The sequence below is a fragment of the Oncorhynchus tshawytscha genome, linkage group LG05 (genome assembly GCF_018296145.1).
Source record: "Oncorhynchus tshawytscha isolate Ot180627B linkage group LG05, Otsh_v2.0, whole genome shotgun sequence".
NCBI lineage: Eukaryota > Metazoa > Chordata > Actinopteri > Salmoniformes > Salmonidae > Oncorhynchus > Oncorhynchus tshawytscha.
Genome location: NC_056433.1, coordinates 53,340,250 through 53,352,479, shown reverse-complemented (window position 1 = coordinate 53,352,479; position 12,230 = coordinate 53,340,250). Strand labels below are relative to the sequence as shown.

Here is a 12,230-nt window from a genome sequence, read left to right as displayed (position 1 = left end):
GTGCTGTGTCAGGAGCATACTTGTTGTAACTGGTCCGAACAGTCCTGAGATAATGTAATGGGCATATATTTAGCTAGGGAACAGAGAGTGTGGTTTCTCTCTTCATTAAGTGGCCTAAATGTATGTTTTTGAGAAGATACATAAAGAGGTAGTGTAGTTACAGAGTAGGTACAAATGGCTACATAGCAATAACTGTTGTATCTCCATCACTAGGGAGTAGGGAATAGGGAGAAGCACATCTCTATTGAACGTTTTGTATTCCTTATCCCATGCGGGTGAAATGACTTGCAACGGGTGCACTTGTGTATGAATGATAGTATGCAGTGGATACAGATCATGTCAAATTGGTTCAGGGAAACCCTTTCCTGTGAATTTAGTCTAGCTTTTATCTTACTGTACTAGCCGACTTAATGTTATCTGATTGGAGACTTGGTTTATATAATCCCTCATTCAAATGCAAATTCATTCTGTTTCAAGCACACAATTTCCCCTCGTCGCTCCCTAGTATTGTGAACCAGAAAACAGGATGATTATCTCTCCAAGATAATAACAAAAAGGTATTGGAGACTGAGACAGAGGGACAGAAACTAGAGACAGGATGGAATCCTGTCTCAGGTCTTGAAGAGAAGCCAAACAGTAGATGACAGAAGCGGAGTCAGAGGCACTGTTATCCTCTGTTCTCAACATTAGCCAGATGCTGCAATTAGACAACAAAGCCTGGCAAATGATTGCAGGCCAGGGGGACGTGCTGCTGACAGACTGAATAATACTCCACCAGATCACCCAGTATCTAAGAACTCCATGGAGACTCAGCTGCAATGTCCTTATAGAGCAGTGTTCTCCTTCTTAAGAGACTTGACCACATGCTTTGATCTGATGACATAGACTGGTGGATGCTGGTAGGGACAGGGATTTTCCTGACTACGTGACTTGACCAGGGAAACTCTCGGCCGTACTAATAACCTATGTCTACGGCTCTGAGTTTCTCCTGGTCACATGGCTTGGTCCTCATCGACGGCGGTCTTACCTTCTCCTGGTACTGGCGCCGGGATGAGTCCAGGGACTGGATGAGGGCGGTGGCATGGCCAATGAACATGGCATAGCAGGTGGCGCCCACGATCATACTGAGCATGGTCAGCCAGATATCAGACATGCTCTCTGGGGCTTGGCGCCCGTAACCGATACACAGCATGTGACTCATGGCCTTGAACAGGGCAAAGGAGTACAGCTCGCTCCACGAGTCGTTCTGTTGAGAGAGAGAAAAAACAGGGTTTCTGTTACAAAAGAGGATACTATATAGAAATAATAACATTGCACTAAAACCACATTTTCAATCTCACTGTACAAAAAACATGACTATGACACCAACCTAAAAGTCTAAATTAGAAAGCCTTTAAAAAGAGAGAGAAAAAGAGAGCGAGAGAAAGAGAGAGGGGGGGGGGTATGAGAAAATTCCTGAAAGAAAGCTGTGATCTCTCCTCTGGAGTAGGTAAGGAGTTTGGCTCCATTGTACTAGCTTGCTGCTTGTTGAAGGCCTAATCACTCCACCATAGTGTTGTTGACTCAGGTATAGAAGGCCTCTTCAGACTGGGATCTAATGAGGAGCCATTACGTCTGCCTCCTCCACTCTGACTTTGATTTGTGTATACAGTGAGACTAGTCATGTTAGAGTCATTATAAACACTGTCTACTCAGCCGTAAACAGCAACACTGACTGAGAAACGCTGCCTGGCTACAGGTTTGCTCATCCAGGGAAATGTCACTGTTAATCTTCTCCTCTGCCATCTACAGTGCTTTCGGTTCAGAGTTAGACTGGCCTGGCGGTATTAGTTATTCCGTTTATTTGGCAGGTACAATGTACAACAAAACATACGTCTCAGAGTAAGAGGAGTGATCCGTTGCACCAGCTTTAGCAGACATTTACATCTGCAGTCCCCTGGCAGGTGAACATATACAGTGCCTTGCGAAAGTATACGGCCCCCTTGAACTTTGCGACCTTTTGCCACATTTCAGGCTTCAAACATAAAGATATAAAACTGTATTTTTTTGTGAAGAATCAACAACAAGTGGGACACAATCATGAAGTGGAACGACATTTATTGGATATTTCAAACTTTTTTAACAAATCAAAAACTGAAAAATTGGGCGTGCAAAATTATTCAGCCCCTTTACTTTCAGTGCAGCAAACTCTCTCCAGAAGTTCAGTGAGGATCTCTGAATGATCCAATGTTGACCTAAATGACTAATGATGATAAATACAATCCACCTGTGTGTAATCAAGTCTCCGTATAAATGCACCTGCACTGTGATAGTCTCAGAGGTCCGTTAAAAGCGCAGAGAGCATCATGAAGAACAAGGAACACACCAGGCAGGTCCGAGATACTGTTGTGAAGAAGTTTAAAGCCGGATTTGGATACAAAAAGATTTCCCAAGCTTTAAACATCCCAAGGAGCACTGTGCAAGCAATAATATTGAAATGGAAGGAGTATCAGACCACTGCAAATCTACCAAGACCTGGCCGTCCCTCTAAACTTTCAGCTCATACAAGAAGAAGACTGATCAGAGATGCAGCCAAGAGGCCCATGATCACTCTGGATGAACTGCAGAGATCTACAGCTGAGGTGGGAGACTCTGTCCATAGGATAACAATCAGTCGTATATTGCACAAATCTGGCCTTTATGGAAGAGTGGCAAGAAGAAAGCCATTTCTTAAAGATATCCTTAAAAAGTGTTGTTTAAAGTTTGCCACAAGCCACCTGGGAGACACACCAAACATGTGGAAGAAGGTGCTCTGGTCAGATGAAACCAAAATTGAACTTTTTGGCAACAATGTAAAATGTTATGTTTGGCGTAAAAGCAACACAGCCCATCACCCTGAACACACCATCCCCACTGTCAAACATGGTGGTGGCAGCATCATGGGTTTGGGCCTGCTTTTCTTCAGCAGGGACAGGGAAGATGGTTAAAATTGATGGGAAGATGGATGGAGCCAAATACAGGACCATTCTGGAAGAAAACCTGATGGAGTCTGCAAAAGACCTGAGACTGGGACGGAGATTTTTCTTCCAACAAGACAATGATCCAACACATAAAGCAAAATCTACAATGGAATGGTTCAAAAATAAACATATCCAGGTGTTAGAATGGCCAAGTCAAAGTCCAGACCTGAATCCAATCGAGAATCTGTGGAAAGAACTGAAAACTGCTGTTCACAAATGCTCTCCATCCAACCTCACTGAGCTCGAGCTGTTTTGCAAGGAGGAATGGGAAAACATTTCAGTCTCTCGATGTGCAAAACTGATAGAGACATACCCCAAGCGACTTACAGCTGTAATCGCAGCAAAAGGTGGCGCTACAAAGTATTAACTTAAGGGGGCTGAATAATTTTGCACGCCCAATTTTTCAGTTTTTGATTTGTTAAAAAAGTTTGAAATATCCAATAAATGTCGTTCCACTTCATGATTGTGTCCCACTTGTTGTTGATTCTTCACAAAAAAATACAGTTTTATATCTTTATGTTTGAAACCTGAAATGTGGCAAAAGGTCGCAAAGTTCAAGAGGGCCGAATACTTTCGCAAGGCACTGTAAACATGAAAACATTAAGTACAAACAGACATTTAAAAAAACAGATCAGGACATGCTTTACAGAGCTATCTGCATGCCGTAGAGAGCCGAGCCCAACAGAGCAGTCTCCACTATCAACAGTTGACTCCTTCTGGATCGGATTGTATCGGTTTTGAATTTCTTTGAACTCCATTTGCATTCAATTCAAAATGCTTTAGTTGGGAGAGGAGCTGGGGTGGAAATCAGGAGAAATGAGTGCGAGGCACCATCAGATTGTTTTGAAATGTGACAGAGCGAATTGGATGGAAAGGAATAATGGAAGAGGACAGATAGGTACTGTGTGGAATTGCATGGGGATGAGATGAGATCTTGGGAGCACTCAGCAGTCAGCACTGAGGAGGGACTACCAGTAAAGAGCCAAAGCAGAGATGGAGATGTATGTGTGTGTCCTCATATGGAACTTCCCTCTCTCTCTCTTTGCTAGGGGCAGCTTTAGCCTCAGACCTGGTCCCAATACCTTGGGTGTGCAATAGAGGCAGAGCTGCATCTCTTTCTCTCTCTCTCTCTCTCTTTCTCTCTCTGTCCCCCTGGTCTATCAGCATGCTGCCTACAGAGCATGCCCGCCAGGCAAACAGCAGTAGCAACCCGTCACCCTGAGCTCCAAACTCTGAGCCGGAAATAGCACACACACACACAAACACACGCACCCATCCAATGCCAGATCAGGACAGAATTAGCAGCGAATGTTCACTATTGTGGACTGTGGTCTCAAGACTGAGCTGAAATATTGTCTGATGAAATATATATATATTAACCTTTATTTAACTAGGCAAGTCAGTTAAGAAAAAATTCTCATTTACAATGACGGCCTACCCCGGCCAAACCCGGACGACGCTGGGCCAATTGTGTGCCGCCCTATGGGACTCTCACGGCCGGATGTGATACAGCCTGGATATGTATACTCCCTACCACCAGGCCTGTTTGACTGACATGTGCAGGTAGCTACAATAACTCTGTCAGAACCAGAGAAACTGTCCAACATGGATGAAAAAGGAATACATTCAGATAAAGTCATGCCTTTAAGAAATGTGACAGGGAGATGTAGCGAGCTGCTCTGGCTCGGCCTGCTTGCAGTAGCTTATCTGAATTTACAATGTTCACCCAGGCTTTTATACTAACGTCTCTATGCTGCCTCACTGCACCCCGAGTTTGAGGAACTGAGCACAGCACACACACACACACACACACACACACACACACACACACACACACACACAGCGCCTGTGATCTAAAGACCCAATCCCCAGTGCAGATGACTGAACATCCTCCACAGTACTGACACATCCATTTTCTCTGTCTCGGTAGGACAATACCATATTTTACCCACCGCACTGTGTGTGTGTATGTGTGCCTGTGTGTGTCGCACCGCGCCATTACTGCTTCCATAGCGACAGGGAGTTGACAGAAATGCTAATCTATTAGAACATGCATCCATCCTACAGGTACGGGAGCTCAGATTTGTGATCAAATGATGAAACATAGTCCCCAATCCCCACAGCAATAACGTCAACAGACAGCCTGGTGTTTAGACAGGAGCAGGTGAATCATCTCTGTTCTGTACTCTGATTCTCACACCGATATGATATAGGCAAACACTTTCCACTAAAAATAACCCATTACAATGACAATGGGTGACATGTGGACCCAGCTCATAAGGTATTGGCTCTGAGGGATAGTGTGGAATACACACGACAGCTCCATTGAAGCAGGCTACAACCCAACATTCTCTGCCAAGGAGAAGGTGCAAATGCTAGAGAAAATCAAATCCCCCAGTCTAGTGTGCAACCGTCACTTAGGATCAAACTCTACACCTTTCACTACATGATGCACGCCACTGAGCTCTGTTTTGTTATTCACAATTCAGCAGCAATACAGAGGATAATCTCCCCCATCCATTGCATTAGTCATTCCCCAGCTAAAGGAACAGGGGCAAAGTCTAATTGTACATAATCCATTTACAGAGAGGAGCACTCATGCAGTATGGGTTGTGCATGATCTATGATGCCATAATCAGAGATAAACGCAGATTTGTTCCAAGATCCTGGAGGGAGGTAAGATGTGGAAGGAGAAGGGAGGAGGGGTCGTGGTGTGTGTGTACATGTGTATGTGTGTGCAGGCGTATGTGTGTGTGTGTGTGTGTGTGTCTGTGGACTTTTTGTCACTATTGCTCCCTCACTTCTGCGCTGTGCCTCGGAGCTTACGTTTAACCTCTGAGTGGCCTGCCTTCATAGATGGATAACAGTGAGAGCTGAGTAAAAGGCTCTTTCTTCAGCTACATTCACCATGTCAGATGCCTAAACTGGTACAGCCATCTTTACCATCCCTAAGGGCCATGGGTAGGCATGATAGGAGGGTTGAGATGCTGAGCCACTCTAATGGATTCAGTCATTTAATAAATGGAGGATATCCTTATTAGCCATTGAAACAAGGGTATTTCCCGTGGCTCTGTGGGTGGGTGGGTGGGGGTGTGAGTGTGTGTGTGTGTGCATGTGTGCGCGCACACATACAGTGCCTTCAGAAAGTATTCACACCACTTGACTTTTTCCACATTTTGTTGCGTTACAAAGGGGGATTATGATGGATTTCATTGTCATTTTTGGCCAATGATCTACACAACATACTATGTCATGTCAAAGTGGAAGAAAAATCCTAACATTGTTTTATTTTTTTATTGTGTCAAATAAAACACTAATATATCTTGATTCGATAAGTATTCAATCCCCTGAGACAATATATGTTAGAATTACATTTGGCAGTGATTATAGATGTGAGTCTTCTGGGTAAGTTTCTAAGAAATTTGCACCCCTGGATTGTATAATATTTGCCCTTTTTTTTGTTCCTTAAACTCTGTCAAGTTGGTTGTTGATCATTGCTAGACAGCCATTTTTAAGTCTTGCCATCGATATTCAAGCCAATTTAAGACAAAAATGTAAGTAACTAGGTCTCGTCTTGGTAAGCAACTCCAATTTAGATTTGGCCTTGAGTTTTAGGTTTAACTCTTCTTAGCTCCATTCCGTTTCATTTTATCCTAAAAAATTATCCCTATTCCTTGCCGATGAGTAGCATATCCATAACATGATGCAGCCACCACCATGCTTGAAAATATGAAGAGTGGTACTCAGTGATGTGTTGTGTTGGTTTGGCCCAAACGTAACGCTTTGCATTCAGGACAAAAAGTTAACTTCTTTGCCACATTTTTTGCAATGTTTTACCTGGTTGTAAACAGGATACATGCTTTGGAATATTTGTATTCTGTAACAGGCTTCCTTCTTTTCACTCTGTCATTTAGGTTCGTATTTTGGGGTAACTACAATGTTGTTGATCCATCCTCAGTTTTCTCATATCACAACCATTAAACTCTGTAACTGTTTTAAAATCCTCATTGTCTTGATTGTGAAATCCCTGAGTGGTTTCCTTTCTCTCCGGCAACGTAGTTAGGAAGGATGCCTGTATCTTTATAGAGACTGGGTGTGTGGATACACCATTCAAAGCCTAACAAATAACTTCACCATGCGTAAAGGGATATTCCATGTGTAACTCTGTGTTGTTGTTTGTGTCGCACTGCTTTGCTTTATCTTGTCCAGGTCGCAGTTGTAAATGAGAACTTATTCTCAACTGGCTTACCTGGTTAAATAAATATATATATATATATATTTTTTTAAACTAAATTGCTTTGGATAAAAGTTTCATATATTACAGTATTACTTTAACCACTATTATTGAACACAGAAAGAGTCCATGCAACTTTTGTGATATGATAAGTACATTTTAACTCCTGAATTTATTTAGGCTTGCCATAACAAAGGGGTTGAATACTTATCAGCTCAAGACATTTCAGCTTTTCATTTTTTATTAATTTCAAAAATGTTCTACAAACAAAATTCCACTTTGATATTATAGGGTATTGTGTGTAGATCGGTGACAAAAAAAATCTAAATTTATTACATTTTAAATTCAGGTTGTAACACAACAAAATGTGGAAAAAGTAAAGGGATGTGAACACTGTCTGAAGGCTCTGTATGTGTGTGTGTGTGTATAGGTGTTTTTTAAATAAATAAATAAAATATATATATATATTGCACCTTTATTTAACCAGGTAGACTAGTTGAGAACAAGTTCTTATTTACAACTGCAACCTGGCCAAGATAAAGGAAAGCAGTACGACAAAAACAACAACACAGAGTTACACGTGGGATAAACAAACGTACAGTCAATAACACAATAGAAAAGGTCTATGTACAATGTGTGCAAATGTATTAAGATTAGGGAGGTAAGTCAATAAATAGGCCATAGAAGCAAAATCATTACAATGTAGCATTAACACTGGAGGGATAGATGTGCAGATGATGATGTGCAAGTAGAGATACTGGGGTGCAAAAGAGCAACAACAACAAAAAATACAAATATGGGGATGAGGTTGTTGGGTGTGCTATTTACAGATGGGCTGTGTACAGGTACAGTGATCGGTAAGCTGCTCTGACAGCTGATGCTTAAAGTTAGAGAGGGAGATATACGTCTCGTCTTAGTAACTGTATTTTCCCTGGCTGCCCTGCATCTTCTAGCCAGATGAACCCTGGCATGAGAGCCGGATTACCCTACCTCAGGTCTAAGATCATAAAGGACAGATGGATAGTGAGATGATCCAGGGCTTTATTATAATTCTATTGATCTAAGAGCCGTACAGGATAAGGTATATGAGATGAAAGCACCTGGCCCTGACTTGGGCTTCATAACAGAGGGGACATTTTTATTTAATTTGATCAGGTGGCTATAAACTTAAATCCTGGCTTATAGCAGAACAGTCTGTATCTAATAACAATGAGGTGGGTGCTTATATTTGTCCTATTTCAGACATGTACCAAGTGTGTGTCATACTCATGTGTGAATTGGAAATCCCAACTCCCCGAGACACCCAATGGCAACCCTGGAGCAATTAGGGTTAATTGCCTTGCTCGACCTAGTTGGCTCGGGGATTCAAACTAGCAACCGTTCGGTTACTGGCCCAACACTCTAACCGCTAGGCTACCTGCCGCCCCGTATCAGTGGTCAGATCAGGGAGGGTCAGGTATATTAACATGTTGACTTGCTGACTTGCTGCACCCTCGACAACTACTGTGATTATTATTAATTGACCATGCTGGTAATTTATGAACATTTGAACATCTTGGCCATGTTCTGTTATAATCTCCACCCGGCACAGCCAGAAGACGACTGGCCACCCCTCATAGCCTGGTTCCTCTCTAGGTTTCTTCCTAGGTTTTGGCCTTTCTAGGGAGTTTTTCCTAGCCACCGTGCTTCTACACCTGCATTGCTTGCTGTTTGGGGTTTTAGGCTGGGTTTCTGTACAGCGCTTTGAGATATCAGCTGATGTAAGAAGGGCTATATAAATAAATGTGATTTGACTGGCTGTTTGATGAAGGGACCTCCTGGTAATTCTCTCCCACGGGGCCTTAAGATAGTTGGAGGAAAGCCTCTCCCACACCTGATGCTCTGGCTCAGTGAATTAGCCCAGTAGGGACCTGGAGAAGTGGCTTCCTGTGTGTTTGTGTGTGTGTTACAGCTGGGCGGAATACCATATTTTACTATACTGAAGACTTGTATTGATGCAAGAACCGGCTTGTGTTTTTACTTCTATAACGGTATTTCACTGTTTGGTTTGTTAACTGTGATACGCCACTCTGCCGCGTGTAACGACCGTTTGTATAGGTTACTTCGCTATACTTAATTTGTCTCTCTCCCTCTCTCACACAACAAGCCCCACCCTGCCACGTGACTCGAGGAGCGCAGTTGTCGTTTCTCGACCATTTGCTGTTCACTCTTCAGACTGCATGTTCAAGACTGACAACATTGCTCCATTCCACTTTGCTTCCTAATATAAATCCACAAGCATTCTATAATTACACTTAGTTTGTGTATCTTACTGTCTGCAAACAGCTAGTTTGTCTTTTCTTAGCAAGTTGTGGCTACAATAAATCATGTTTGCTCCAATTGCTTTTCGCTAGTTAGCTGGCTAGCTGGTTGTTTGTACATTAGTATCTTCTAAATCAGAGAGAAATAGGCAACGCATGAATATGTTAGCTGTATTACATTTAATGAATACAAAGATTAAAGGGTCTCCTTGGAAACACTGACCAACATTTTGGTTCCTACCCTGTCACAATAATGCCATCCTGGCTTTTTCATTCGTTGTCAAACGAATGTCAAACTACACTGTATTCAAAGTGCCTATTGTTATATTCTAACTATAGAATTATAATAATCATTGAATTCCCCTTCTTCCAACAGTTACCCAAGTGTTTTGATCTAAATTGTAAGTCAAATCGCAATTTCAATAGTTCGGTCTCTATGTTTTGCACATATTGTGCAGACCAACATGGCAGTGTGGAAATAACGAGTGCAGGGAATGCAAAAAATGTATGAAAATGCTTATTTTCAGAAAGGAGACAGAGCCATTGAAATCACTTAGAATGTACAGTTGAAGTCAGAAGTTTACATACACTTAGGTTGGAGTCATTAAAAAAAAAATTCAACCACTTCACACATTTCTTGTTAACAAATTATAGTTTTGCCAAGTTGGTTAGGATACCTACTTTGTTTACATACACTAAGTTGACTGTGCTTTTAAACAGCTTGGAAATTTTCAGAAAATGATGTCACGGCTTTAGAAGCTTCTGATAGGCTAATTGGCATCATTTGAGTCAATTGGAGGTGTACCTGTGGATGTATTTCAAGGCCTACCTTCAAACTCAGTGCCTCTTTGATTTTCCCATGATGTCAAGCTAAAGAAATCAGCCAAGACCTCAGAAAAATAATTGTAGACCTCCACAAGTCTGGTTCATCCTTGGGAGCAATTTCCAAACGCCTGAAGGTACCACGTTCATCTGTACAAACAATAGTACAGAAGTATAAACACCATGGGACCATGCAGCCGCCATACCGCTCAGGAAGGAGACTCGTTCTGTCTCCTAGTGATTAACGTACTTTGGTGCAAAAAGTGCAAATCAATCCCAGAACAGCAGCAAAGGACCTTGTGAAGATGCTGGAGGAAACAGGTACAAAAGTATCTATATCCACAGTAAAACGAGTCCTATATCGACACAACCTGAAAGGCCGCTCAGCAAGGAAGAAGCCACTGCTCCAAACCAGCCATAAAAAAGCCAGACAATGGTTTGCAACTGCACATGGGGACAAAGATCATACTTTTGAGGAATGTCTTCTGGTCTGATGAAACAAAAATAGAACCGTTTGGCCATAATGACCATCCTTATGTTTGGAGGAAAAAGTGGGAGGCTTGCAAGCCGAAGAACACCATCCCAACTGTGAAGCACGGGGTGGCAGCATCATGTTGTGGGGGTGCTTTGCTGCAGGAGGGACTGGTGCACTTCACAAAATAGATCATGAGGAAAGAAAATTGTATGGATATATTGAAGTAACATCTCAAGACATCAGTTAAAGATTGGTCGCAAATGGGTCTTCCAAATGGGTCTTCCAAATGGACAATGACCCCAAGCATACTTCCAAAGTTGTGGCAAAATAGCTTAAGAACAACAAAGTCAAGGTATTGGAGTGGCCATCACAAAGCCCTGACCTCAATCCTATTGAAAATTTGTGGGCAGAACTGAAAAAACATGTGCGAGCATGGAGGCCTACAAACCTGACTCAGTTACACCAGCTGTCAGGAATGGGCCAAAATTCACCCAAACTATTGTGGGAAGCTTGTGGGAGGCTAACTGAAACGTTTGACCCAAGTTAAACAATTTAAAGGCAATGCTACCAAATACTAATTGAGTGTATGTAAACTTCTGACCCACTGGAAATGTGATGAAAGAAATAAAAGCTGAAATAAATCATTCTCTCTACTATTATTCTGACATTTCACATTCTTAAAATAAATTGGTGATCCTAACTGACCTAAGACAGGGAATTTTTACTTGGATTAAATGTCAGGAAATGTGGAAAAACTGAGTTTAAATGTATTAGACTAAGGTGTATGTAAACTTCCGAATTCAACTGTATGTGTTGCCACCCTAGGATCATAGACTACTCATAAAGCAAATGTAGAACTGTTATTATTCAAAAACATAAAATACAGTCAAACCGTCAAAAATGTGAAAAGTATTGTGGCCACAGAGATGTGTGTGTCTCTGTTCTCTGAGCAGCATGAAGGATGCAGACCAGGATGCAGTGAGTAGACAGGCAGCCACTGGAAGTGAACAAGTCTCGAGTGGCAGGGAGATGGATCATTTAACGCTGCGTCTCTTATTTGAAGCCATCCGCCTCCAGAGAAATGCTGACCTTGGTTGCTGGGAGATGCCAGCCAGCCTGCGCCTGCCTGCACCCGATCGCCCCGGACGACTGTTCTCAGGGAAATTGGCATGGAGTACACAGAGTAGGGGCCCAGCTCAGAGGAACAGAACATCAACAGGACCGAGAGGCATGGGTTCGTGTGTATGTTTGTGCACGAGGCGTACGCGACGTACACTCACAGTGTGTCAGTGTGTGTGTGTGTGTGTGTGTGTGTGGCATACACACAGCACTGCACCCTACCTACCATCATCCCAAATCAAGGAGGGAGGTAGGGGAGGGGGCCAAACACAATTACTGCA

General features: G+C 42.5%; 1 protein-coding gene across 1 annotated transcript in view; it reads right to left on the bottom strand.

Moving 5' to 3' along the window:
- Window positions 1–12,230, bottom strand: part of LOC112250854 (potassium/sodium hyperpolarization-activated cyclic nucleotide-gated channel 2) — a 75,741-nt gene that overhangs the window by 49,039 nt on the left and 14,472 nt on the right. The window contains exon 4 of the mRNA XM_024421340.2: window positions 1,028–1,246. Within this exon, the coding sequence (XP_024277108.1) occupies window positions 1,028–1,246 (219 nt within the window). The remainder of the gene's footprint in view (window positions 1–1,027; window positions 1,247–12,230) is intronic.